Source organism: Rhipicephalus sanguineus, chromosome 8 (assembly GCF_013339695.2).
Source record: "Rhipicephalus sanguineus isolate Rsan-2018 chromosome 8, BIME_Rsan_1.4, whole genome shotgun sequence".
In the NCBI taxonomy this organism is placed as follows: domain Eukaryota; kingdom Metazoa; phylum Arthropoda; class Arachnida; order Ixodida; family Ixodidae; genus Rhipicephalus; species Rhipicephalus sanguineus.
The window spans coordinates 157,421,899-157,448,991 of NC_051183.1; the positions used below are offsets into that span (position 1 = coordinate 157,421,899).

At 46.6% G+C, this 27,093-nt stretch overlaps 1 protein-coding gene across 1 annotated transcript in view; it reads right to left on the reverse strand.

Annotated features, from left to right (window-relative positions):
- LOC119403632 (solute carrier family 26 member 6) overlaps positions 1–27,093 on the reverse strand; it is a 133,146-nt gene that overhangs the window by 60,961 nt on the left and 45,092 nt on the right. Inside the window, exons 4-8 of the mRNA XM_049418378.1 lie at positions 17,914–18,077; positions 17,455–17,619; positions 14,279–14,434; positions 11,207–11,289; positions 1,299–1,446 (exon numbers count right to left, since the gene is read on the reverse strand). Of these exons, the coding sequence (XP_049274335.1) occupies positions 1,299–1,446; positions 11,207–11,289; positions 14,279–14,434; positions 17,455–17,619; positions 17,914–18,077 (716 nt within the window). The remainder of the gene's footprint in view (positions 1–1,298; positions 1,447–11,206; positions 11,290–14,278; positions 14,435–17,454; positions 17,620–17,913; positions 18,078–27,093) is intronic.

Consider the following 27,093-nt stretch of genomic DNA (forward strand, 5'->3'; position numbering starts at 1 on the left):
ACACACACACACATACATACATACATACATACATACATACATACATACATACATACATACATACATACATACATACATACATACATACATACATACATACATACATCATCATCATCAGCCTGTCTACGCCCACTGCAGGGCAAAGGCATCTCCCATGTTCCGCCAATCCACCCGGTCCTGTGCTTTCTGCTGCCACGTTATACCTACAAACTTACATACATACATACATATACTGTAAAAATCTCGAGAAAGCGCCCCCCTACAGTGAAAATATATTCCTACAAGATTTCAGAGGGAGGCCCGTTGCTCGGTCACGAATCAAAACTCAAGATGGCTACGGAAGAGCCGAACGAGCTTCCAATGAAATGCGTTATTGAATAGGCATGCATTGACTGTTGTTATTAACCCTCGTCAAGCAATAAAAACACTGAATGAAGCAGGAAAAAATAGCGGGAGGGCGCTTGGTCGGGATTTTTACGGCATATATATATATATATATATATATATATAACTTCAAACGTGCGTATTAGCCACTCACATCAGAGATCACTATTTCTAGCGGCCCAGTAATTCATGGCTACAATACTTATATACTGCATATCATGAGTTATCTAATAAGCAGTTTTTCAATTCATAACCAGCTGGCGAATACATATTATGCAACTGTGACATCAAAGCTTCGGTGTCACAAGTTTGTGCTGTTCACTTAAACCTCTTTAGAACGACACAAAATACTTTAACAATTTTTAAATCTCTGATTTCAGGTAAGAATAGAACGGGCTAAGTAGCGGAATCCTATGTCATATAAGCCTGCCATGAAATGAGACACGCGGTTAGGATGCAATGTGTACACCAAATAACACCACCGAATTACACTATTGAGCGCATAAGCTTAATGAATTTTTGAAAGGACGTAAGAATTGGCTTGTTGGTGGTGATACATGGTGAAACTTGTGGCGTACAGAAAAGACAGACACGGATACGTGCAGTCGTCACTTTTTTTCCGTGTCTTTTTTGTGTGCGACAAGTTTCACCATGTGATGTATTATTTGCTCGAGATGTTCTACAAGCATTTTTTTCAGGCAACCATTGCACGACGACGTTTTGCCCGCCGACGAGGTTTCACATAGCAGGCATACGCCGCTGCCGTTTGGTTTGTACTGATTTGCAGCGTCACTGGAACATATATCGGGCAATATTTTGTCTCTGCCTGCACAGAACTATAGCATTTGAAATCTCAGACACTTCGTCAGCAATATGAGCCTCATGCTTTCAGTGAGGAATCTGAGGACACGGACCTGACTTGCGTTCGCCTTCAGGCGCTGCTTTTGGCCGAACAGTTTCGCTATGGAAAAAGTAGATACAAACTGCACGATGGCGATTGCCGCAGCGTCGGGTAGAAGCGATGGCCAGTTCTCGAAAGGTGGCAGCGTTGGTTTCGGAAACCTGCAAAAAAAATATACGGGAGATTAGCACACAGTTGCGCGAAGCTTGGCACAGCGAAGCTGCTTGATCCTCAACTCGTATTGCTGCAGCACAGGAATCACAATGCCGGCGGCGACTGGATCCAGCGTGCTTGGCCTAAGAAGCAGCAGACGAGACGGCAACAGGAGGATCCAGAATACGCTCAAAGCTTGCCACTCTGAATCTGTTCAAATCACTGTCCCTCAGCCACGGTGTAAGAAACTGTGGCGTTTGCTATGGCGACGTCTCGGCGGCGACTGCTCCTCGGCTTCGCAGGGGCTTCGCTATTCTTAGCAAGAGCACAGCAGGGCTGCTTTGTTAACGGGCTTCTTACTGCCAGCTTTAGCAGCCTCGCTGTTGAAATAGCATTCGTGATCGAACAGTGTTCATTCTAAAATAAAACTGAATATATTAAGAGCGACTACCGAGACAGCGTGATTACGCGTCCGTAAAACAATTCTAATAGTAATAGTATCTGGGGTTTAACGTCCCGAAACCACGATGTCATTATGAGAGACGCCGTAGCGGAGGGCTCCGGAAATTTCGAGCACCTGGGGTTCTTTAACGTGCACCTAAACCTAAGTGCACGGGGCTCAATCATTTTCGCCTCCATCTAAAATGCAGGCGCCGCGGCCGAGATTCGATCCCGCGACCTTCGGGTCAGCAGTCGAGCACCATAACCACTTGACCTCTTCGCGGGGTGTTAGATGATTTTGAACACACAGGATTCATCATTAGGAACAGTAAGGCCCCTTCTGCCGACCAGGGCTGGGTAAAGATACTTTGAAATTATATCGCGATATAATACAGGATACTCAGGCAAGAAGTATTTGAGATATAGATACAAAATACCACAACGCCGATTGTATCCGAAGTGATACATTCCAATTGTATCTTAAGATACTTGGATAATTCGGAAATTTGGTATTATACGTCTGTATATACGGTAATGTAGCACTAAACGCCGATGCACGAAAATGTTCGCTTGAAAGTTTATTAACTGCGACCAATTTTGTTACATTTGGATGAAATGTCTGTTAGTATCTCCAAAGTTTTGTATTTCTTGCTGAAGGTATATTACTTTTGTTCCGAAACAACTTATTGCTTTAGCTGCTTACCACGACAGCTATTTATACACTTCGCTGATAACGGTTTTTGCTTGCAGCTTTTGTAATTGGATGGAGTCGATGCTCTGCTTACGGACGAAATAGCGGGCTACCATCTTCATTAAGAAGCCTCCGCACTATCGTGCAAACACCGTTGTTAATTTCTACCTTGCCCGTAAATGTATCACGATTTTCGCAATACCCGGACAGGCGTACATCAACGAGAACGCTGGTAGTGACATTCTTTGCGACGCGTCTTGCTTACTTAGAGGACATATAAAACTGCAATTACTTTTATATTCTACTTATCGGCTGACGTACTCAGTAATGCGCAATCTTTTAACAGTTTTTCTTTTATGACATAACGTGTGCAGCCCAGAAAACGTGTCAGACGTGTTCTATAGTTGCAAGAAGTGCCACAGGACACCACCGCTTTTCCCACTATATTGCCACTCAAGCTTAGATTACCTGGTGATTAGTAACAGTAAAAGCATTTAGAGAAAACTAAGAAAGGAAAACAAATATAACTAAGTAAAATAGAAAAGCGGTTCTGCATCTAACACAGCGAATACGTATAGGAGCACGATACAGGCGGCACTCCCAAGAGCTAATAATAATTGCTGAGTTTAACGTCCAACAGAACCACGATATGATTATAATAACGCCATACTGGAGGGCTCCGGAAATTTCGACCACGTTGTGTTATAAAACTTAAATATAAGCACATGGGCATCGAACTGCGGCCGCCGCGACATACGGGTTAGCAGTCAAGCACCATAATCACTAGACCCCCACGGCGGGTAATAGCCATGACAATTAGGCATCTATGGTAAGACCACAGAAAATTCAGTGCCTATGTAAAATAGCGTAAAGCGACTCGTTGATACGCTCATTAGGAAAACAGAGCATTTTGTATAAGAATGTTTCTCCAATCGCTTTGCTAACATCTTTGAGATGGCTCATAATAATTTACGTTATTATTATGAAAACTCAATTTTGCTATTTTACTCATCAGTAAGGAGAACTTTTGTTACTGTATACTCCAAGCACGCGCAGATAATTATAGATTTGTTCTGAACGTCGCCTTCACATAACAGTAAAGCTAAGTAGAAGTCTGTAAACAGCAGCAGAAATAATTCAGACAGCTAAAAGTAAGAATAAAGCAGAGAGCTTACCTTACCAGCACGTTAAAAAAATATTGCCGTAAGCAGACCCGAAAAACGCAATCCAGAGACATAGGTAATGTATGGGATGGAAAATGACAGTTTAGAAATAACTTGTGCTAACAATGAAATTATGATATTGAGAACTCATCCAACAAAAGAAAAAGATACGCACGCCAAGGTAGCTTCTGTTAAGTGAATGCTTGCTCTGTTAGATCCAGCATCGGTACCGGTGGTGCTATAGCTGTTAGCATCTTCTGTGCATATAAGTCAATCTCATTGCATGTAAGTCAAACTTGCATCGACGAAGTCCTTCAAATCGCCGATGTGTGAAAGCCACGAGACGCCAAGCAACCCCTTTTCTTGCATTCTTCAGACTTCGTAACGACGCACAACGCAAGAGAAACTTCGATAACGACACTACAGCGGCATCAGAACGTGTACAAAAGACACCGCACGCATTGGAGTACGCGGCACAGGATATTAGCTAAGAGCCAAGTGCCATAGCACTGACACAACTAAAGAGAAAAAAAGGAAACCGTGAAAACAAATTGCCGTCTAGGCGTAGGCGTTCGCGCGTTTGCTCCATTCAACGACACCTGGATTGACACCTTCTGACGCGCCCACGCGACCACTTGCAAAGCCGTGATAATAACCCCGCCTCGTCGCAGCGTCCTGCCGAGGACGGCTGGTGTTACTACCATCGATCCTTCGGGGAAAGAGCCCGACAATGTCGACCACCCTGCTCCGCTGGGCATGAGGGAAACGCCAAGGGCAGCTTGTAGAGACGGCCGCAAGGTGCCAACCTGGAGGCCGTGGCATTTTCATCAACGACCAAATCAAAAATTGCAACAGGATAGAAATGTGGGCTAGTTGGTGCAAATACATCCTTGAAGCAGCGCTAAAAGACAGAGACTAAGAAGAAACAATGACACAGGACGAGCGCTGACTCGCAACTGAAAAGTTTATTTGAAAAGATCATCCAAGAAAACCACAACAATGAAAGACAAGGAAAAACGTGCGCAAAAGCAAAAAAAGGGGGTAATGTAGACATTAAAATAAGCCTTACCTCAAAGAACACGTGCTCAGCAGAAAAGAAAACTCCTTTTCCGTCAGTGACAATGATGCCTGACGGACACATGCATCACCATTCTTTTGATATGGCAGGCTTCTATCACCTCTCCAGTGACCTTGCATTTGTGTGAGGACAAGACAAGACAAGACTTGTTGGAATTCTTACGTGGGGCAAACAAGCACATATTTAAATGTGCGTTTAAAGGAGCATAAGCAGTCGCTGAAGAAATCGGATGTCTCGCGTCGCACTGCTGCACGTGTTGTTGTTCTCCAGTGTTTTCAGATACAAAAGTGTTGTCCTCACAGAAATGCAAGGTCACTCGAGAGGTGATAGAAGCCTTCCATATAAAAAGAATGGGTGACACATGTGTCAGTCAGGCATCATTGTCACTGACGGAAAAAAGAGTTTTATTTTCTGCTGAACACATGTTCTTTGAAGTAATCCTTATGTTAGCGTCTAGATTACCCCCTTTTCGCTTTTGCACACGTTTTTCCTTGTCTTTCATTGTTTTGCTTGTTTTCTTGGTTGATCTTTTCAACTAAAAATTTCAGTTGCGAGTCAGCGCTCGTCCTGTGTGTTTGTTTCTTCTTCGTCTCTGTCTTTTAGCGCTGCTGCAAGGATGCAAATCACAAAGCAGCGGCTCCTTGTCGACAGCGGTTCCGACATTTGCTCCTACCCGCGAGCCCATCTTCGAGGTCCGCGTCCCCCGACGTCTTTCGAGCTCAGCGCGGCGAACCTGTTCACAATCAAGACGTACGGCTCGCTCCGCCTGCACATCCAGCTTAAAAACGTAAGCATGACCTCCACTAGAATTTCGCCATCGCCGACGTCTCCGAGCCAATCATCGGCTCAGATTTTTGGTACACTACAACCTCCTTCCGGACTGCCGCCACGACTGTCTCGTCGACGCGACCACAGGACATTCTTCGCCAATCGTAAAATGGATAAATAATTTTCTAACCAACCGTAGCCAATCAGTCTGTGTGAATGGGCACACATCTTCACTTTCGCTTGTAAAGTCTGGTGTTTCCCAGGGATCGGTCCTGGGACCAATTTTGTTTCTCATTTACATCAACGACATTGAACATATCTTATCATCTACAATGAGGTTATTTGCAGACGACTGCATCATCTACAGACGAATTGATAACGTCCAAGATAATAAGTCATTACAGTCGGATCTCGATAAACTCGCATGTTGGTGTCACCAGTGGCAAATGCAAATTAACGCTTCTAAAACTAAGGCCATGACCTTCACAAGAGCACCTAAATCAGTACTAAGCCATTACGAAATTCAAGGTGTCCCCATTGAAAAAGTATCCACATTTAAATATCTCGTAGTTAATTTATCTTCTGATTTAACTTGGAACGAGCACATTAATATCACAACTAGTAAGACATCCAGAACACTTGTCTTCATTAGACAAAACCTATACTTGGCGAACTCTTCCACCAAATTGTTAGCATACACCACACTTGTCCGTTCAAAGATAGAATATGCATCCATCATCTGAAACCCACACCAATCATATCTGATCGATCAACTAGAATTGATAAAAAATAAAGCGGCAAAATTTATCACCAAGAAATATTCGCGCAACTATAGCATTACAGATATCAAAGACCCACTTTCATTGCCCTCTCTTCAAAAACGCAGACTACTAGCACTGTTGTCACATTTTCACACATTTTATCATAGTAAACCCCGGTTCTGTGAAGCTCACATTAAAACACCTCATAATATTTCCCAGCGTTTTGATCACGCACTCAAAGTACAGCCTTTCTTTGCACGCACTAATACGTATCAATTATTCAACATTACTTCTAGCCATACATCACTGGAACGCACTACCGAGGGACATAGCTTCGATCATTGATCATGACCCTTTTGTTTATAACTTGAAGATTTTTTTGAATGTATGACTAGCCTATACATGTGGGTATGCACATGTATGTATATATACAAGTTCTTTCTTTTCCTTTTCATTGTACAAATCGATTTTTTCAGCTCAATTTTCATTGAATTTTAATTTTCAGTGTATAATTGGAGTGTTTTTTTTTATCTCGCTCTATTTAGCATCCTTGATTTTGTAAGTTTGTCTTAACAATGTGATTTATATGTTACGAACCTTCTTGCACCCGGCCTTGTTAATAGTTGTATGTTTTATATTGTTTACTATTTTCAGTGTGTATTACCAATGGTCGTATTTGCAAGTTTGTTCATATAACTGTCTCAAAATCACCTATGTAATGCCCGAATGGGCTTTAGGGTATATGAATAAAAAAATGTCAGAGAACGACCACTCACCAGCTCAGCGCTGAAAATCATTCGCCATACCACGACATCCATGCTGAATTTCCAGGTTTGACGCGCCCCAGCGGGCTGCCACGCAAAGTGCAGCACGCCACCGTGTACTACATCCAGACCACTTCAGAACCCCCGATTTTATGCCGCACCCGTCGCCTTGCCCCTGAGCGCATGCGCACAGCTAAAGCAGAGTTCGAGGCATGCACCGCAAAAGAATCGCTCGCCGCTCTGATGGCCCATGGGCCTCGCCACTCCACCTTGTAGCGAAGAAGACCGGCGGCCCTGTGGGGACTACGGTGCCCTCAACGCATGCACCATCCCGGGCAGGTACTCTGTCCACCATATGAAGTACTTCACCCGTCGCATTCACGGATACTACGTCTTCTCTGTGCTAGACTTGGTGAAGTTCTGCACGCAGACACCCGTCAGTCCGGACGACGTACCGAAAACTGCATTCCTCCTTCGGCTTGTTCGAGTTTTCCTTCATGAGCTTTGGCCTAAAAAACGCTTGGCAAACCTTCCAGTGCACCATCGGCGAAGTCGTCCGCGGACACGACTTCTGCTACGTCTATCTTGACAATATATTGGCACTTTCCCGTAACGTCGAAGATCAACACAGGCACCTTCGTCTACTATTCCAACGCCTCGATGACCACGGCGAACTCGTCAATGTCCATCACAGCACGCTCGGCGTTTCAGCCGTCCATTTATTCGGCGATTAAGATTGAACAGAGGGAACTGGAGCCTTGCCTCAAAGCTTCCATATTGCTAGCGAACACGCACACAGGACGACATAGAAAGAGACAGCACAACCGCTAGTCTTCCACTCCTTGCCTCAAAGCATCTGAGACCTGCAAAACTACCTTCAACAAACCACCGCTAAAGACCTTCGCCGTTTCCACGGCCTGCTAAACTTTTACAGGCGTTTCTTGCCGTACGCCGCCGACTAGCAGGCTCTCCTACATGATGCTTTGGCTGGTCAACGAGGAAACCAACCTGTCACTTGGACAACGACTTCAGCGAAAATTTTCGAAGAATGCAAAGCTGCTGTCTGCACCGCCACGCTTCTCTCCCATCCCAACCAGAAGATCCCTTGGGACGCTTCACGGACGCCTCTGGCTTCGCCGTCGGCGCCGCTCTCATGCAACGTGTAGACAACACCTGGCAGCCCTTGGCGTTCTTCTCTAAGAAACTCTCGGCTCGCAAAATGACATCTTCAACGGCCAGTTCCACCGACAAAACCATGACCACCGTCCCAACGAGTTCGCCAGCTAACTACAGAGAACGTCTGACAATATACGAAGCAGTTCAACACCTTCGCCACATTCTTGAAGCACAAGACTGCACTATCTACACCAACCACAAACCTCTCACCCACGCCTTCCCTCAACGGCGCAACAAACTCCCGCCAGTTAGCAGAACCAGCTCTCGCTCATTGCCCAGTTTACCACCGACGTCGTACACATCAGCGGGAAAGACAACGTGGTCGTCGACGCACATTCACGTGTGGCAGCTATCGGCTCTTCGCAGACAACAGCTGACGTCCTCGCCGAGGCTCCGACTACGGACGCGGAACTGCAGCCACTTCTTAAGGGCGGGTACTCACTACAGCTACAAGTCCCCATACCTGAGTCGACGACCACAATCTACTGCGACATGTCGACAGGACGAAGCAGGCCCTATGTGCCCGTGTCCCGACGCCGTGGCCTTTTCAACCAGCTGCACCTCATCCATGCCGGCATAGGGGCCTCTACGCGTCTCGTGGCCGACGCTGTGTCCGGCCCTTCATGCCGCGGGATTGCCGCACCTGGGCGCCTCTTTCATTCAATGCCAACGCGCTAATATTACCGGGCACGTCGCACAACCACACGGAGGATTCCCTCAGCCCTCTGGTCGGTTTCAACACGTCCACCTCGACATAATAAGAACTTTCCCCCAGCTGGACCCTATCGCCACTGCTCACCGCATCGATCGGAATACTCGACGACCTGAGGTATGACCCCTTGAGGGAATCACCGCAGAGGAAGTCGCCTCGGCTTTCCTCGTCGGCTGGATGCTCGCTGTGGCTCCCCTCGCCGCGACACCACCGACCAAGGACGACATTTCGAATCGCATCTTTTCAGGCTCCTCCGCCCGACCTTCGGGTTTGAGCGCTTGAGGACGACCAGTTACCACCCCTGCGCCAACGGGATGATATAGCGCTTACACCGACAGTTCAAAGCAGCCATCATATGCCACCCAGACTCAACCTGGCCCGAGGCCATCCCCGCGGTCACCCAAGGTCTCTGCGCAACCTTCAAGCCGGACATTCAGACTACACCAGCAGAGCTCGTCTACGTGGAACCACTCCGTCTCCCAGGGGGATTTCTCATTGCGATGCCATCTAACACCGCGACGTCAGATCCCACCGACTTCGTCGCCCGGCGCCGACGCACCATCGCCGCCCTCCGCCCGTTACCTGCAGCTCACCACTGTAAGCCTGCACCTTTTGTTTTCAAGGATCTGGCAGCGTGCACGCACGCTTTCCTCCGCGGCGACACCGTCCGTAGATCTTTCCAGCCGCCCAACAATGGGCCCTACTTGGTCGTCCATCGCGATGACAAAAACTTTACCCTGCGCGTGAACGGCAACGACTTGCGCGTTTCTATTGACCGGCTGAAGCCAGCATACATCGTTTCTGACGGATCAGGAAATGCCAGTCCATCCACAGGCGTCTATCCACAACCCCCGAAGTCGCAGCGCGCTTCTCTCACGACACGCTATGAACTTCGGGTACCCTTCACAGATTTCTACAAGCCCTGAGGGTTTTCCACTCCGCAGAGGAGGGGCAGGGAGGGGGTAGTGATGTGGTGACGCAATCTGCGCATAATTGCGCGAAGCCTCCACCTCGCAATCATTCAGGCCGGCATGACACGGCTGCACGCTTCATTGCATTCCGATAAGCCACAGCGCCACCGCAGCGTCACCCGAGGCATACGTCACCAGCGGTGGCTACACAACCAGGCTGCTAAGCCCGGAAGGTTATTATTGCTGCACTACCCCGACGTGCGTTGCGGCAGAATGCTCGCCCGATGCTGCTGCTAGTTGAATATGCAATCGTTACGTTTTATGTCGGGATTCGCCCTTCGCTAGACTCGACATCCCAAAACTCGCACAGAATTATTTCATTTTGCTTCCAATTAAGGCGCAACTGAGATATGTATTAGCTTCAGAAACAATGCAAATTTTTACGATAGAGTCTGTGAGCAGAACTACACCGGCAACATGCCCAATTTGTCCGAACAGCGGTGTCAGAGCGTTCATGCTTGCTTCGAGTATTTCTTGAAGAAAACGGTCATAGTAATGAAGTATATTTGTCGCACATTTTCAAATTGGTGAGGTGTGTCAGACCGGTTAGTTAGTCTAGTTGGTGTGCTTCCATCCTTAACAAAATAAACAGCGTGAAAAACGAGGAGGAGCAACGAACGACAAATACGGGCGCAGACTAGCAACGAAAGCTTTATTTTAAAGAAATAAACTTTTAGTTGATTTTCTAATTTTAGTTGCGACAAGCACACCAACAAGCACACCAGACACTGCGGGAATCGGAAGAGTGATTCTGACGGAAAAAGAGATTTGTGATAGTCTCGCAGCAAGCATGGTTTTCAAGAATACGCTGTCTTTCAGTTCTCTTTGTCCAACGTCATTGAGATACGCTTGAACCTTAACAACCTTGAGGTGTAAAGAAACGCTCGTGTCACTTCCAGCGCTGTGTGCGTCTTCTTCTGTTGTCCTGTCAATTTTGCGCTATTCGTTGAACCTTGTAAAACCGACAAGGCCAACTATATACGCACCTGTATGATACATCTGGAAACATATCCAACGCTCGCATATCCTGCGTCCTTTAACAATTCGCCCAACTCGCCCAGCGCTCAGTCCTTTTAAGAATTCACATGTGATTCAGTTTAGGTACTGTGGCATCAGCTTTTTTTCGTTGAAAATTTACGTTGCTTGATGACAAAACTTTCTCGATAGCAGTTTGAAGCCAGACATGCGAAGCAACGCTGTCTCACCGTTTACCCGACCTCACACATAGATCTGTGCAACTCACCCTGATGTTATATGCCCAACAACTTTCACGCTGTGCTTGACGTCAAGCTCTAGGAAATGAGAAGCTGCCGTGGCCACAGTGACCTGAAGAAAGCAGGGTTAGAATTTTCAGGAAGAGGCAACAACGGCTGAAGAAGCTCTTTTTGTTCAATTGACATGTGCGAACTACATCGACTGCAGGAATGTAAGTTTAACGAAAACGTAATTCAAGAAATCATTTTTAAGCAGTATGTTCATCTGTACCGAAAGGGACAGCGAAAGCGAGCTCCACTCAAAGAGCACAAGCGCTTCTTGAATCTCTACGGGAAGTTTTCAGTCTATAGGAGACACAGGTGTACAGAGGTGTCATCCATAAGCTAAGGACTTGCTTTTGTTCTTTATGTGAGGTCAGAAAATTTTGAAATTGAAAGAGTAGAGCACTAAACTGTTTTGCCATCTCTCATTAATGTAATTCAAAGAAATTGGTTTTGGGACGTTAAACCCCAGATATTATTATTATAATTCAAAAAATTATGCTTGCTTCCGCTCTAGGAAATGGTGAAATGAACTAAGCGACACATTCTGTGCTTCAAAGTAAGAACCAGAAACAACAATATCTTTACCATTTATTACTTTTAGGAACACTGCACCACAATAAACGGACTGGCACGAACAAAATAAAGCCTTGTATTTTTGACATCGGCTTCTATACAGGGTGTTTCAAGAAATGTGTCCAACCTTCTCAAAAAATCAGGAAAATGCGATATTTGATTGCTGCCTTCAGAATTGGTTTTTCTGTAGTGGCAGGGATTTTAAGATGGTTACAGGAATTATTTGGTACTGTAATTAAAAAGTTAAATTAATTAACTTTTTAATTAGTGGAGTTAGGTGGTTGTGTCAAATGGGCGAGTTGAAGGTCTTCATGCCAGAAGCCCAACCCAACTTTGAGATTTCGAAAAACTGGCATCTAGTAACAATTACGAAGTAATGAAATTCAACCAAATTCAATGGCGAAACCTAAACAGAAACATGGAAGAACGCAACTGCCATATTCTTCTGAGACGTCCAAAATGAGTGAATGACTTTTTCTGCAGCGCTAAGCATCTTAAGATGGTTAGAGACATGACTTGAGACAGTAATTAAGAAAGTTAAGTTAATTAACTTTTTAACTGGTTGAGTTAGGTGACTGTGTCAAATTGGGGAATTGAAGTTCTTCGTGCGACAAACCCATCCCAACATTGAGATTTCGAAAAAGCGGCCTCTAGTAATAATTACGAAGTAATGAAATTCAATCGAATTCGATGGCTTTCGCTGTTGAAAGCCGTTGCATTTCGTTGAATTTCATTACGCCACAACAATTTCTAGAGGACGCTTTTTCGAAATCTCAAAGCTCGGATGGGTTCCTCGCATGAAGAACTTCAATTCTCCCATATGACACAATCACCTAACTCCACTAATTAAAAAGTTAATTGTTGTAACTTTCTTAATTACTGTCCTAAATGATGTCCTTAACTACCTTAAGATTCCTGTCGCTACAGAAAAAGCAATTCTGAAAGCCCCGAGCAAATATCGCATTTTCCTGATTTTTTGAAAAGGTTGGACACATTTCTTGAAACACCCTGTATAGCGCTTGCTTGCGCACCACTTAAAAAACGAGGACTAGAAAGACAGCCTTTTCATAGTGCTCGTTTTTTTAGGTGTTTCTCAAAAAATATTTATCACAAGCTATTAAGAACTCGCCCAGACCTTTACCCATGTGCTTCAAGTTACCATTCAAATAAGACTACGGTATCCTAATTCTCTACAAAAATTCACTCTGAAGCGGTCTGCTATTTTTTTTATTTAGTTCACCTGTAACAAGGCTGCTAATCTAGCAATAAGACAATAGTGGTACTGTTATAGATATCAATAAAGTTATATGCATCATCAAAACTGTAAAAGCTGCTCTGCTGCTTTTCGGGAAAAATATCGCTCTTCATTGTGCGTTAATTGTATTTATATCTAATTATATCTAATTCGTTAATAAATCTATTTTATTGAGTGAAGCAGCTGTACTTGGCAGGCTATTTCTAGAAATTAGGAAACCTTATGATCCATGCTACGTAATTGCTTTCGCGATATTCACTATGCTGTAGAAATGAGCGATCGTTTACTCTTTGTGACAACATATTCCCCTTACGTGTGTTGCAATGTGTTGCAAAAACGGGGCCAAGTGAAAAATCTTGTCGAGCCAAGTGACAAAGTCTTTTTCTGATTTTGTGACGCATTCATACTGTTATATAACAGGCATTTTCGTACGTTTGCAAGCAGCGCAAATAAAGTTCAAACTGACGTCAAATCAGTCACCAGGGAGTTTTCGCATAGGGGCCCCAATCGCTTTCGGACCTTAATGAAATAACGTCGAGGCCGCTGCGCATGCGCGAGACCCTGACAGCGTCTGGGTTTTGCATTGGGGACGCTATTTCTAGAACTTAGCGGGAGCCCCAAGGCTTGCCCCAAAGGCTTTGCGTCAAACAAAGTGGCACCCACAGAAGCGACGGCTTTCTATTTCATGTCAGGCGTATTCCAAATACTTAGTGCCTTTCAAAGAGCGGAAAGGAGTTTTAAGTGATGTAAGTGTAACTGCATAGCTTTATTTTTTCGTTCCTAATTGATGTGTTTACATATTTGAACATACTTGTACATCTTGAACTCAAAGGATACTAAACGTTCAGAAACATCTTAAGTTAATATGCACAGTACTGAACTGCGGTAATCATCAAGACGATGAAAGCGAAGCATCTTTAATATCGAGGTTCACCACGCCCGGCTTGGTTTTTAGGAACCAGCGATAAAATGATGATAAAATTCCTCTTTATAATGCAGAAAATTCAGTTGCCAGCTTAACCAACGTACTTGTTTCGAGCGGGTGTGCAATACCATCTAGAGCGTGCCTTTAATAAATACTACACAATGTAGCACTTTTTTGTTTGTTGTAACCTACAACCAAAATAATTTTGCCACCAGAATTACTGAACTGAACATGAATACTTCTTTGCAGATATAAAGCAGGCCACTGTATAAATGACAAATTATCAAGCAGTCTATGACTCACCAAAACGAGGTCTGATGGGAGAGGGACCACTGTGAAACGCCTCATTTGGCGAGCAATGACTCCCTTCAAGACGATGAGTAGCCCAAATGCGGCCAGTGAGAGCAGTAAGGTGGCCAGGGTACTGTGTTGTATACTCTTCGCCACGTAGTAGATGGTCTGCGAGAGAACGTTGTAGCAGCAGCGCCTAAGAGGTGATGCAACACGGAACAAAAATCCATTAAACCTAAGCCAGCAGCTGATGAAGTGACAATGTAAAGCAGTAGAAACGGCAACGACAACAGATGAAAACACAACACATGTTGTGTTCTCGTCCGTACACCGTGCACTGATAGGGGCGAACACAGCGTCGGTCTTCGATAAAACTGATCATTGCTGGGACGCGGCGTCTTTTATACATCTTTTATACGTCTTTTATGCATCGAACTTTCTAGCCTTATCACCGGTGGTTGCGCAAGCTCTGGAATAATCTTGACTATTCGCGTCATGAGCGCAATTTTGACAAAATGATCTACTACAATTTGGAATGTTCCCGGATATTCTGGCGCCGCCCGCGTAAGACAGCGATCACACGTGCAACGGACCAGTTACACGGACATAGCAAAAGAAGCGCGCGTGGCAATATCTACCAAAATTGATACGGTGGGATGAGTCTATGACAAACATGAGAGACAGGTTCTAACGTGCAAATAGTGTCACCCATGTCATAAACAGCATGATTTCCATGACATGGTTTCGAGGCACTCGCGGCTGTTTAAATAAATGGATATATACCAAAATTGCCACGGCAAAGTATTGCTGTATGATGAACATAAATAACAGGTGGTGACATGAAAATCATGACATGCATGTCATCTACGACATGATTTACGTGCCATGCTCATGGTGCGCTCGCAGCCGTTTTGCTAGCTTGACATGTAAATTTTGTATTGCGAGATATGATTGGATGAAGTACATCAATGACAGGTGGAAACATGGCAGTCATGACATGCATGTCATGTAGGGCATGATTTACATGCCACGCTCATGTGTGCTCACGGTTGTCTCGCTAGCTTGATATACACCAAAGTTGGTTTTGCGGGATGTGTCTGTACGCCGAACAATATGGTAGGTGGTAATATGACAATAGTAGCATGCATGTCATGTAAGACATGATTTACATGCCACTCTCATGTTGCGGTCGCGGCCGGGTCACTAGTTTGATTATACACCAAATTCGGTATTGCGCGACATTACTGTAATACGAACATAAATGACATGTGGTAACATGACAATCATGACATGCATTTCATGTACAGCATGGTTTGCATGCTACACTCATGGTGCATTCTCGGTCGGTTCGCTAGCTTGATGTGCATCAAAACTGGTATTGCGTAAAGTGATTGTATGACAAATATAAATGACAGGTGTCACGCGACATGCATGTCATGTAGGGCATAATTTACATGACACGCTCATGGTGAGGTCGCGACCATCTCGCTACTTGATATACACCAAAATTGGTTTTGCGGGACGTATCTGTACGGCGAACATAATGACAGGTGGTAACATGAAAATCATGGCATGCATGCCGTGTACGACATGACTTAGATGTCATGCGCATGGTGTGCTGGCGACCGTTTCGCTAGCTTGATATGCACCGAAATTGGTACTCCGCGACATGTATGTATGAACATAAGCGACAGGTCCTAACGTGCAAATCAAGACATTCATGTCATGTATGGCATTATTTACATTACACCGTCTTCGTGCACTTCCGGCTGTTTTGTTAACTGGATATATACCAAAATTGGTATGGCGTGAAGAACATAAACGACAGGTCATGCATTGTATATTCCAGAATATAGGTTTCATTATCATGGTATATACCATATTGTACATGTACGCAAGCATGCATGACAAACATGCAATATATAGTGGACTAGATGTCATGATATCAATGACTTCATTTGCCTCAAAGACAAACAAGGCGCTGTATGCAGCTCTTTGCTGGCTGCTTCGCATTACATGGATTCCAAGATTGCGTAGTATCTGCCGAATTTTTTGTACGCGACAGCATTTGCATGTGTGCTATTTCTCCATAATGTGACGTAATCTTTAGCTTCGAGGCACTGACACCGCTGTTCATGAACCACAATTTTCTGAATGTAGAGAAAGCAGGGAAAGTTTCGCTACAGTGTACACAAGTACCTTTCTCAAACCATGGTTGTTTCAGAATGCATGTCATGATTCTTCATAAGGTCAATAAAGAAAAGTGCTTTCTATTCCCTTCATCTTAAGCAGTAATCGACGTAGTATACAAGTGCTTTATTCTTTGAATAAGTACTTGTTAAGTATACCTGTGTGATATGTAGGCTAATAGCCTAATTGCCATCAAGAACGTCGATGTGCAAGGTTAGGCGCACCTTCCTTAGCAATTTTGAAAAAAAGATGGCTGGCTATCCCATAATCGAGAGTAGATGTAAGCATGAAATGGCTGATGACAAGGCAGATTGGTTCGATATTATACTAGCCACGTGCTTGAGCACGTTTGCAAGCGCACACCCCACGAAAAACACACTACACCATGCACTTCTCCGTATGAACACCATTGTTTGCTGTCATTGCGTGAGATAATTCTTGTGCTTTACCTAGCGCGTGCGGCCATGACGTGACACCAGGCTGGTGCGTCGCACGCAACGTGGCGCCTTCTCTCGGAGAAGGCGGCAACGAGCACCGCGAAACCGTTGTCGACACGATTACATCTGGCAGAACGCCGTTTACTCGCCCACCGTAGGCATTCAAAAGAGCGTAGGCGTGGAACTGGCGTTTAAAAGACCAAGTGTAGGGTGCCCTATCTGCATTTGGAACGTCACGCTTGAAATTACACTGTCACTGACGGCTTCAGAGACAGTGTGACGAAACACTAAGAACTCTGAAGAAATATCTTTTGTAATTTTCTGGCCCCTAACTAGAATATATAATGCGGCCCCGTACGAGGGGTGGACTGCCAAAGACCTCATTTTCTAAACTTTTGGCTTTTTTCCTGGTTTCCCCAATGTCTCGCTTCGCTCTCGCAACTATGGATGCCCGGATAATGGCGCCGGAGTTTGGCTCAACGCCTTTTGAAGGCGGCAGACAACGGGAGACGCATGCTCTGAAGCAACCGTTGCTGCCAAGGGTGTCCTAGTTTTGCTTACCAGTGGAGTACCGAAAAGCCCTTTGCTAGTCTGAGCACCGCTTCCGAAGACCGCCGGCAGCTGGCTGACGATGACCATGACTGCAGTTGCTGTGAGAAAGCCTTCGGCCATTACAGGTGATATGATGGCCGCCAACCGGTCTAATGGCAATAGCCACAAGGCTACCTGGGCGGGTACGAAATTGGTTAGTTGGTTAGGCATAACAGCTTATGGCAGAACGCATAAAAAGAAACGACAGAGAAATATAATGTTTTGCCACGTCTCTGTCTCCCGTTTTCTGTCTATTTTAATGCTGCCTTGTCGTCCTTGTTTCTGTTGCGCACTGCCATAAGCTGTCATGTACAGTTTCACCGCTATTGTAGCGTAATTGTACCAATGAATGATGAAAATGTAAGAAAAAAACGCTAAAGTTTTGTAAAAGCGGGAAATAGGCTTGTGCACTTTGCAGCGGTACCTCACCTGAATAAGCCCGCTCATGAATGCAATCGTGGTGGCTACACCGTTTCTCGACTGTTCAATGGATAGCTGGGCTCCATCGTCAGCAAGGGCCGTCGCGTTTTCAGAGATGAAGCCGCATTTTTGGACCGCCACTCCAGTCATGAGTGCTGTTACAGGAAACACGCCTGCGAAAGAATGTTTGAAAAGCAACGCTTCGGCCTTCCCTGTTGAGGTCACGGAATTCGCTTATTTCTTTTCTCCGAACATGTACCATCCGGCGCCCATGTAAGGATTCCAGTACAACTCGTTTGAGAAGCAGCTTCTGGGCACTGTATTTCGTTGTTTAATAATTGCAGCATTTAGAAGGTAGGTTACATTAGTGTTGGCCAACCCAATGCAAGGTTTCGACTATCTATTTCCCTACAATTATAACAACGCTCCGCGTACTCAAATAAGCACGAAGTCTAGAAAAAGTATTAGCTAGAAAAGCGCAAACAAACCGAAGTAAACCAGAAGCGGCTAATAGGCATACCCGTTAATGATCGCATACGCCAATAAAAACGTCACTGCACATGCCGAATGCGGCTGTCATTTTTCCATTAGTCCTCGTATCGAATAATATTTCTCTAGCTGCTTTGACGGTCATCATCACAAGGCGAAAATTCAGCAGATCCCATGCACTGTGGGAATCGGTTTCATCTGGAGCTCTCAGCGAGTAGCTGTCTATGCAGCAACTTTTGGTGTTGAGCCAAGCGTTGCGAGGTGGACTGAGGTTTTTATGTAAAAGGAGGAGCTTTGTGCACATTGTGCGCTTACCAGGCACGTCAGCTACATTGAGGCTTAAGTGTGTAACTTGTGGCCTTACGCAACGTCAGCACTCATATTAGAGCAAATATGTCAATTTTATGGAAACTTAGTGCACGCTACGTTGCGATGATGTTAATATCATTCGTTAGGCTCTTCCTTCGGGGTCAAGCAACACTTCAATATAGCTTGCTGGGCTATAGGAGTACATATGTAACGTTTATTTGACTGTTATAAAAGCGTTGCCAACTCTAGAACCGCAATTGACGTTGACCCGACATGACACCTGCATCATAGGGGGGTCATGACCAGACAGACATATTAGCCATACACTCATGCCCTTTTGTGCCATGTTTGGTCTATATCAAGTTAAGCAGGCGGCCACAGACAGACAGACAGACAGACAGACAGACAGACAGACAGACAGACAGACAGACAGACAGACAGACAGACAGATAGATAGATAGATAGATAGATAGATAGATAGATAGATAGATAGATAGATAGATAGATAGACAGATAGATAGATAGATAGATAGATAGATAGATAGATAGATAGATAGATAGATAGATAGATAGATAGATAGATAGATAGATAGATAGATAGATAGATAGATAGATAGATAGATAGACAGACAGACAGATAGATAGATAGATAGATAGATAGATAGATAGATAGATAGATAGATAGATAGATAGATAGATAGATAGATAGATAGATAGATAGATAGATAGATAGATAGATAGATAGATAGATAGATAGATATAACCGCTGAAGGGGCCTTTAGTACGCTAAGAAATGCTTAGCACTTAAAAACAGTGCACATCTCACGAGGACAGAGGAACACGAGCCACGTTCGCTGGCTAACAACGGTTGTTATTCAGTGCATACCTTGCTAAGAGCATCAACTGTATACCAGTGTCTGCGGTATAACAATATAAGAACATGGTAGTTTTCTTGTTCGTACAACAAAAAGCAAACCTAGTGTGTTACGCTATGTCATATCTAGAGACCGGAGGCACAGGCACGAAAAAACAAAGTTTTAGGCGCCTATAATAGGCCCTAAAACTGTCATTAAGGCATAAATGGGCGTACAAAACTACCCTTTAGGCATATAGAGGCACAATTCATAATTACTTCAGCAGCGTGTTTGAGGTCAAATCTTCGACTTAACAAACACAGCAGGGAAATATTGTGCTTTCGAAAAGTTCATTTTATTTTTTTTTTCATGAGAAGAATTAGAAGAATAACCATTTGAACAGATTTAGGTGAAAGCTGGGGTGATTGGACACTGTGAGAAAGGCTATGAAAGCAGTGGCAAGCCAACACCATCTCAAGGTTTTCGGGCTTGAGATTGTGCCTTCTTTCAGTCAGTATTTGTATGCGGAAAAAGAACGCTTGACGTCCACTGAGGTTATTGGAGCCTACTTGTAGTCCGGCACTTTTGATGCTCTAATTGCACGTGGAATCTTGGAATGTGCACCGCTCAGAACTTTAGACACTTGGTTTAGCACATAAAATCGGGGATTCGTGTTCAAGACAGATTTAGGCTTCGAGGTGACCCTGTCAGCGACAGGTCCATTGGGGACTGTGGCGAACCTTTCGTGCACATCCAAAATTAGCTCTACACTCCGAGTCAGAGTGGTGCCCGAACTTTCAAGTTTCTGTGTGCTTTCTACGAGGAAGGTAAAATGAGCACACAAATATGCGAAGTCAGATTCAAGTGTATTGTGGTGTAGAACAGTCTGGGCTCTTCTCACGGCGATGCTCTCGTCCGCTGCAAAGCTGTTAATAACAGCCTTAACACCAGCGAAGTGTTTGTTGTAGTAGTCCACTGCCTTCAGCCAAGCTCCCCAGTGGCTAACAACAGGCTCTAGTGGAAGAGGCACACCCGGCAACTGCTCTTCAAAGGCACGAACGCGCGAAGACGCCTTAAAGGGGCCCTGCAACAGTTTTTGAGCAGGGTCAAAAAGCGCTGCCAATCGGTAGACGAGGCTCCCGAGAACACGCGAGCCAAATATTATAGCGAAGCGAGCGGCCTGGAATTTACAATAAATTCTCAAAGTCAGCTGAAAATCACTCCCTCTTCTCTCGGCAAATGATGTATTAGTCCGCAATATATGACGCGATTGTCGGCAGTTCCACCATTGGCTGATGTTTTAATCACGATAACACCCTCATTATTACCTTAGTTGCTAATTTTGAGTTCAAAAAGTAGATAATATGTATGTTTATATTGTGTTATGCCGTTAAAACACCGAACAAACATTAATATTAGCACTTCCGGTCTCACCGACAGCTCGTCTGCTCGTAGTTGCGTGGTTGCGTTTTCTTCACCATGTGCAGTGCCAAAATCGTGAATATTTCTGTGCTTTTGACCATCGCCGGTTGCCGTTGAGAGTGGCAGCCGTTCGAGTGTTGCCTCGTCAGCTGGAAACTGCATCGTCGGCACGTTCTCACGACCGACCGAGGCAGCGGTGCAGCATTTCTCCGATAACAGCGCTGGCGCCGGCTAGCTTAGGATACCTGTGTTCGCTGTATGGCGAGAGTCCCGTTCGCTGTCTGTTCAGTATGTCATCGAGCCGTACCTCGGCGTATCCTCCCCGTAGTCTCAGGTTCCCGAGAAACCGCGACACAGCAACCAAGCAGATTCGCATTTTCACGGTAGCTGCAGACAGCAGGGGGAGGGGTCCGCGCCGGCTCGATGCCCCACGATCCTTTCTTCTAGTCTGTAGTTCTTTGTTGTCAGCCCGCACTCGCTATGCGCCCGCATTCGAAGAGCAAACAGCATCGAAGTACCGCCACTGGGAGAAGGGTGCACGCAGCTTTGCCGTGTTGAATACGATTCAAGCGCGAGCAGTGCGAAGAGGCGGTGTATCGGAGTGTGGGCCGAAACCCATCTCATCTGTCGTTCGTTCCAAACGCGCACGCAAGTTTGCGTCCATGGTTGGCAGAGCGATGAAAACACTACGGCAGTTCGAGGTGCACACCCAACATTACCAAACCGACTCGCAGTTTTTAAGCACGCGCGATACACGGTGCCATGGGCTCCGCCGCTCGACGACGACCGCGCGAGCCGACCGGAAGTGGCGCCACAGACCACGTGGTTGCGCCGAGACGCCAGCGAGAAAAAAATGAAAAAAAAAATGCCGCCGGCGCTGACGTCGCCTCCTTGCACCTCCGCCCTCCCTCCCTCCCTTCACGCCGCGCGCAGCTTTCCGCGCGCTCGCTGCGTTGAGTTGAGGGAGAAAGCTGCGGAATGTGATCTCTATAATTTGGTAACACCACTTAGACTTGACGGATTCGAAAAATTTTTGTGGCATATGACTCGTGAAGAGTCATACGTCAATAATGAGACTATTCCAATATAACTAAGAAAGGTGTTGCAGGGCCCCTTTAAGGAACACTGCCTTGCCTGCAGCTATTAGTTCGTTAATAGGACTGAACGACTTTCTCAGCTCTTCAGACCCGGTGAATCCCATGGGCAAGACAAGTGACATGCAATAATTCTAGATAAAATACCTTGACAAGTACAGCAGCCTTGTGCATATAAGCTGCCGCATCTGCGTAGAGCAGCTGTACTCGGTCGTTGTGGTATCCGGATAGGTACGTACCCTCAAGGACGAGTTCACAAAGTGTATCGCTGCCCGTTTTAGATGCGAAGCATCTTATAGCGTAGCTCAAACCGGTGGTGGTGGTGTGCGGCGTGACCACCTTTACTGCGCATGCGCATACCCTCTCCACACACCTCCTCTCCACTCCTCCTCTCTACTTCCCCTCTCCCCTCACCCTCTCCAATCTTCCTCTGACACGCAGGCTAGACATGCCGAAAATCTGCTCAACGACACGATGAGCACCAGCGCATGCGCGTCCCCTCCCCCTCTCTCTCCTCTCCTACGCTGCCGCCCTGTCGCGCGCCTGTCGAACGCGTTCCCCGCTCGCCCTGTGAGAATTAACGTCCAGGCTAGAGGGAAGACAAGACGCGAGGTCGGTAGCATGCCCAACGAACGCCAGCGGAACGCGATCGTGCAAGTGCTCCGGCTTCGCAACGCCTCATGGTCCCCTTTAGCAAGAAATGGTGTAATTTTTTTCTAGTTGTTTCGAGCATACCAAGGCAGGTGTTGTTTTCTCTTTTGCATCCAGCTTGCGTTGAATACTTGAAACTTCTTCAGTGCACTTGCGCTTGTACTTCTCAACACGAAAGTGTTTTATGCTGGGGTCCACCAAGTATTTCCGTTACCGGACATGACGTTCGTAAAGTGGACGCCAACGGGTGAGAAAGAAAGAAACTAAGAAAAAGATCCGCTGCTGGGAATCGAACCCACGACGCTGCGGCCGCGACGGTAAGCGCCCGACGCTAAACCAACTAAGCCAGCATTGCAGATGTAGGGCACAGCACGAACGCGCCTTATATCTTTCACACATGCCCTCTCGCAAGGAGCTCTCTGTTGGCGGTGTAGATAGGCGGGGCGGAGCGGGGGTGGTGCCCGTGTCTGTGAGAGGTGAAAAGAAGTAATGCGTCACGATTGATACCTACCAGCGCTTACTCCGAGATTGCACGCGATATCGGAGGTCATGGTTAAAGCGTCTCGAAATCAGCGAGGGATACTGGCCGCGCTGGCGTCGCCGAGGCACCCTTGACGCAGTTATGTTCTTTGCCTTTCGCTTCGTGGGAGCGTGCGCCGGCTCATCGGAGTAGTGCAGCTTCCACATGCACCAACGGGATTTCTCCGCCGCCGACTGCTTCAATTGCGAGAGCACCGACTAACAAAACTGCTGCAATACGTGTTGCAGAAAGGACACGATTTCGACGGGCGATTGTCGTGCCTTGGTGGAGCGAGACAGAGGGCAGCGGGACGCGCGCGTTTGCGGCTCAAGCTAAGAATCTCTACGAACTAGGCGTCAACATGGGAGCATCCACGTCAATCGGTGCTATAGCTGCCAAACACGAATAGACATTGTACAAGCTCTCATATATCATTACAGAATGAGCACTACTTCTGTGCGTTTGACTTTCGTGTTATACCGATTCCTATGACGGAGGGATCAGCCATGTTTTTTCCCTTGCGGCTGTTAGATAGCGAAGCTGGATAGCACGAGCCCAAGCGTGCATTTTAAAATCAAAATGCTTATGCTTGTATCCGACCGAGAATGCGCTGCACATTTCCTGTTGCATGCGAGTTCACAGATGCGAATATAAAAATAACAAAACAATGAATCTGAGTGCCCGTGAAATGACCACAAAATGCATGTTATTTCCACAGGTTCAGGGGTTATTTAAATTGGCAGTTGCCTAAGGAATGTTGGGAGTTTTATGCCTAGGCGTGTTTCAGAGTGGACGTCAAGCGCAAAATATTGTTGACCTTTCCAGTGTCTTCTCACCTGCTTTCTACATGGATGGCAAAATACCTTTTCTCCATCGAGGAAATAGCGCTGCGATCCACTGGTCCATTGCCTGACAAGGACATTTTTCGGCGTGTTTTTCTTCGGCATTGCTCGGCAGACTTCCGACAGCTGCCGTTATGAAGAACATAAACGTCAACGAAACTGACGTGTAGGGTGTAAGCTGCACAGCTAGCCGAGCTTACGTTTGGCCACGGTGTAAGAATAAGTTAGGTGATGACTCTGCCGCCGGCGCCGCGTCCAGATTGTGTTCGCCGCCTTGGCTGTTTCCTTTGGCTGCGACAGGTGGCGCTAACAGACGGGGGCTCATTGGGGAAAGGCGCCGATCCGCGCGTAGTAGGTTATTGCTGCGGAGCCTCGCTTGTTTATTACGTTCGATATACTTATGCACATAGATGTGAATAAATTAGTACACTGAGATTCTGCAGTAACGAAATTGATTTTTAATTGTATCGGAAGATTATTTCCCAACAGCGTTCTTGTCATATAAAATGTTCCGACAGCAGCAAACGTTGGTCTGGAGAGTGGTCGCATTTTGACGCGACCGCATAAAGAGCTCCTTTCGCTGAAATTCCGGTGTCGGCGGCGTCGGCGACGTCGGTGTCAGCGTCTTTGGTTCTGATCAGAAAAGCAGCGTCGGCCGTGAGTGAAAATTCGAGGCAGCTGCTATAAGGATAACAACTCGAAGGATAGCAGCTCGAGGGCGTTTGCGGTTTGGCTTACCTTGAGGCAGTTTCCACCAAAGAGCGAAGACACGCTAGCGATAAGGAAGGCGATAGTGTGCGTGCCTGCGTGTGTGTGAATACATGTGTGCGTGCGCGCATGTGCGTGCATTTGCGTGCGTACATACGTATGTGTGCGTGTCTGTATGCATGTGCGTTTGTGTGCGTGCGCGTGTGTCTGCGTGTGTGTGAGTGAATGTGTGCGTGTGTAAGGACATGTGCGTGCGTGTGTGTGCATTTGCGTGCGCGTCTGTGTGCATGTGCGTGTGTGCATTTGTGTGCGTGCGCGTGCATGTATTGCGTGCGCGCGCGCGCGCGTGTGTCTGCGTGTGCGTGAGAGCGTGCGCGTGTGCGCGCAGGGCATGTGCCTCCGTGTGTGCGTGTGTGTGAATTTACGTGCGTGCGTATGTTTGCGCGCCTGAGTGCATGTGCGTGTGTGCATTTGTGTGCGTGCGCGTGCATGTGTGTGCGTGTTTGTGTGTATCGCGTGTGTCTGCGTGTGTGTGAGTGCATGTGTGCGCGCGCGTGTGTAAGGACATGTGCGTGCGCGTGTGTGCATTTGCGTGCGTGCATACGTATGTGTGCGTGTCTGTATGCATCTGCGTTTGTGTGCGTGCGCGTGTGTCTGCGTGTGTGTGAGTGAATGTGTGCGTGTGTAAGGACATGTGCGTGCGCGTGTGTGTGCATTTTCGTGCGTGCGTGCGTATGTGTGCCTATCTGTATGCATGTGCGTGTGTGCGTTTGTGCGTGCGCGTGCATGTGTGTGCGTATTGCGTGCGTGCGTGCGCGCGTGTGTGTGAGTGCATGCGTGCGTGCGTGTGTTTGAGGGCATGTGTGCGTGCGTATGTGTGTGCATGTTTGTGTGTGTGTGTGTTTGTGTGTATGTGTGAGTGTCTGCGTGTGGATATCGCTGTTGCGCTCTAGTTTCTTAGCAAACTGAACGAAAAAAGAACTTCGTCAGACAAGTTTCAACCAATGTACCACGAAACTTACACGCGTTCTATTAAGAACTTCAATCGACACCCGAACCCTGCCAGTTTTGCGGTTAGCGTCTCGCATTTGCTGCATTTTGGCCCCTGGCAATGTGGGCTGCATGATATGGTGTGATGAACTTCATTGGGTCCCGAAGGTCAACCCCTGGCAAACTGATTATATTCACGTGAACACCGTGAACGTAAAAAAAAAAAACGCAACTGCATCAGAGAAGTAGTATGTACAATGATTTCTGTTCATTGATTGTTCTACAACATTTAATGTTTCTTGGTCGTAATAGGCATAGATGAGGCAGCTCAAAAAGTGGCATCTGAATTTAAAACAAAAAATACCTTTCCGGCTTGACGACGACGTGAGTCGGTAGCGCATAGGCCACTCACACTGTCAGTGTTGTGTTCAGAAGGCTCCTGTTCTTCACGTGGAGGAGGCTCGTCGCTGCTGAAGCCGAAGCGCGGCCTCTTGCGTTGCGTGCCCGTTGTGTCAGCATCGCCATGCCGTGGAGTCGCTGTCTGTACGTGCAATACATTTGGCGTACATTCAGCGGTCGGGTAAGGCACTTCCGAAGAAGTTGAACCTTTTCGCCTCCGTTGCTTCCGAGAAGGTGGCAGCAGAGCCAGCCGTTTCGCGGAGGTTTCCTGGTTCTTTGCTGCACGGTCAGGTATTTTGGGCAGCCGTCGATATTGCTAGGTACAGCATCCGAATAGAGCGTAGGTCTCTTTCGGGCGTGCAACAGGACGTTTCCCTTGTACTCTGCATGATATTTTGGAGAGATCGCTTCTTCCTGGAAATGCTCCGCGCACACATGGTCAGGCGGCTCCAATACTCAGTCTGCTCTCGGAATCGCCCGTCGCCACTTATCTAAGCGCTCTGGTTCACGCGGAGCCTTGAACGCTCCGCACAAGTCCTATGCCCCGACTTGCAATTCGGGACTTTGCCCATTTCGAGGCGCAGCCAGCGACAAGGCCGCTAAAGGGTACTCGGCGTCATACACAGCGTGCACTCAATTACAATACACGAATTAGCAAAACAAATGCACTGACAGGGCTCACAGGCACAGGGCAAGGCGTTTATAAATCACAGAAGGTCATGCACACGAAGCTTTCAGGAAGGTCTTTCTTTGCGCACGAATTTCACAATGAGCGCCGCGCGAGCCCCTGAGACCCCTGACCGTAGCGCCATCTCAACGCGCGCCGCGAAAACTGCTCGTGGCTCAAGGTCATCGGCGAACACAATCGGCGCGCGCCCTCTCCTCAAGCGGAGCGGCGAGTGTCAGCACCT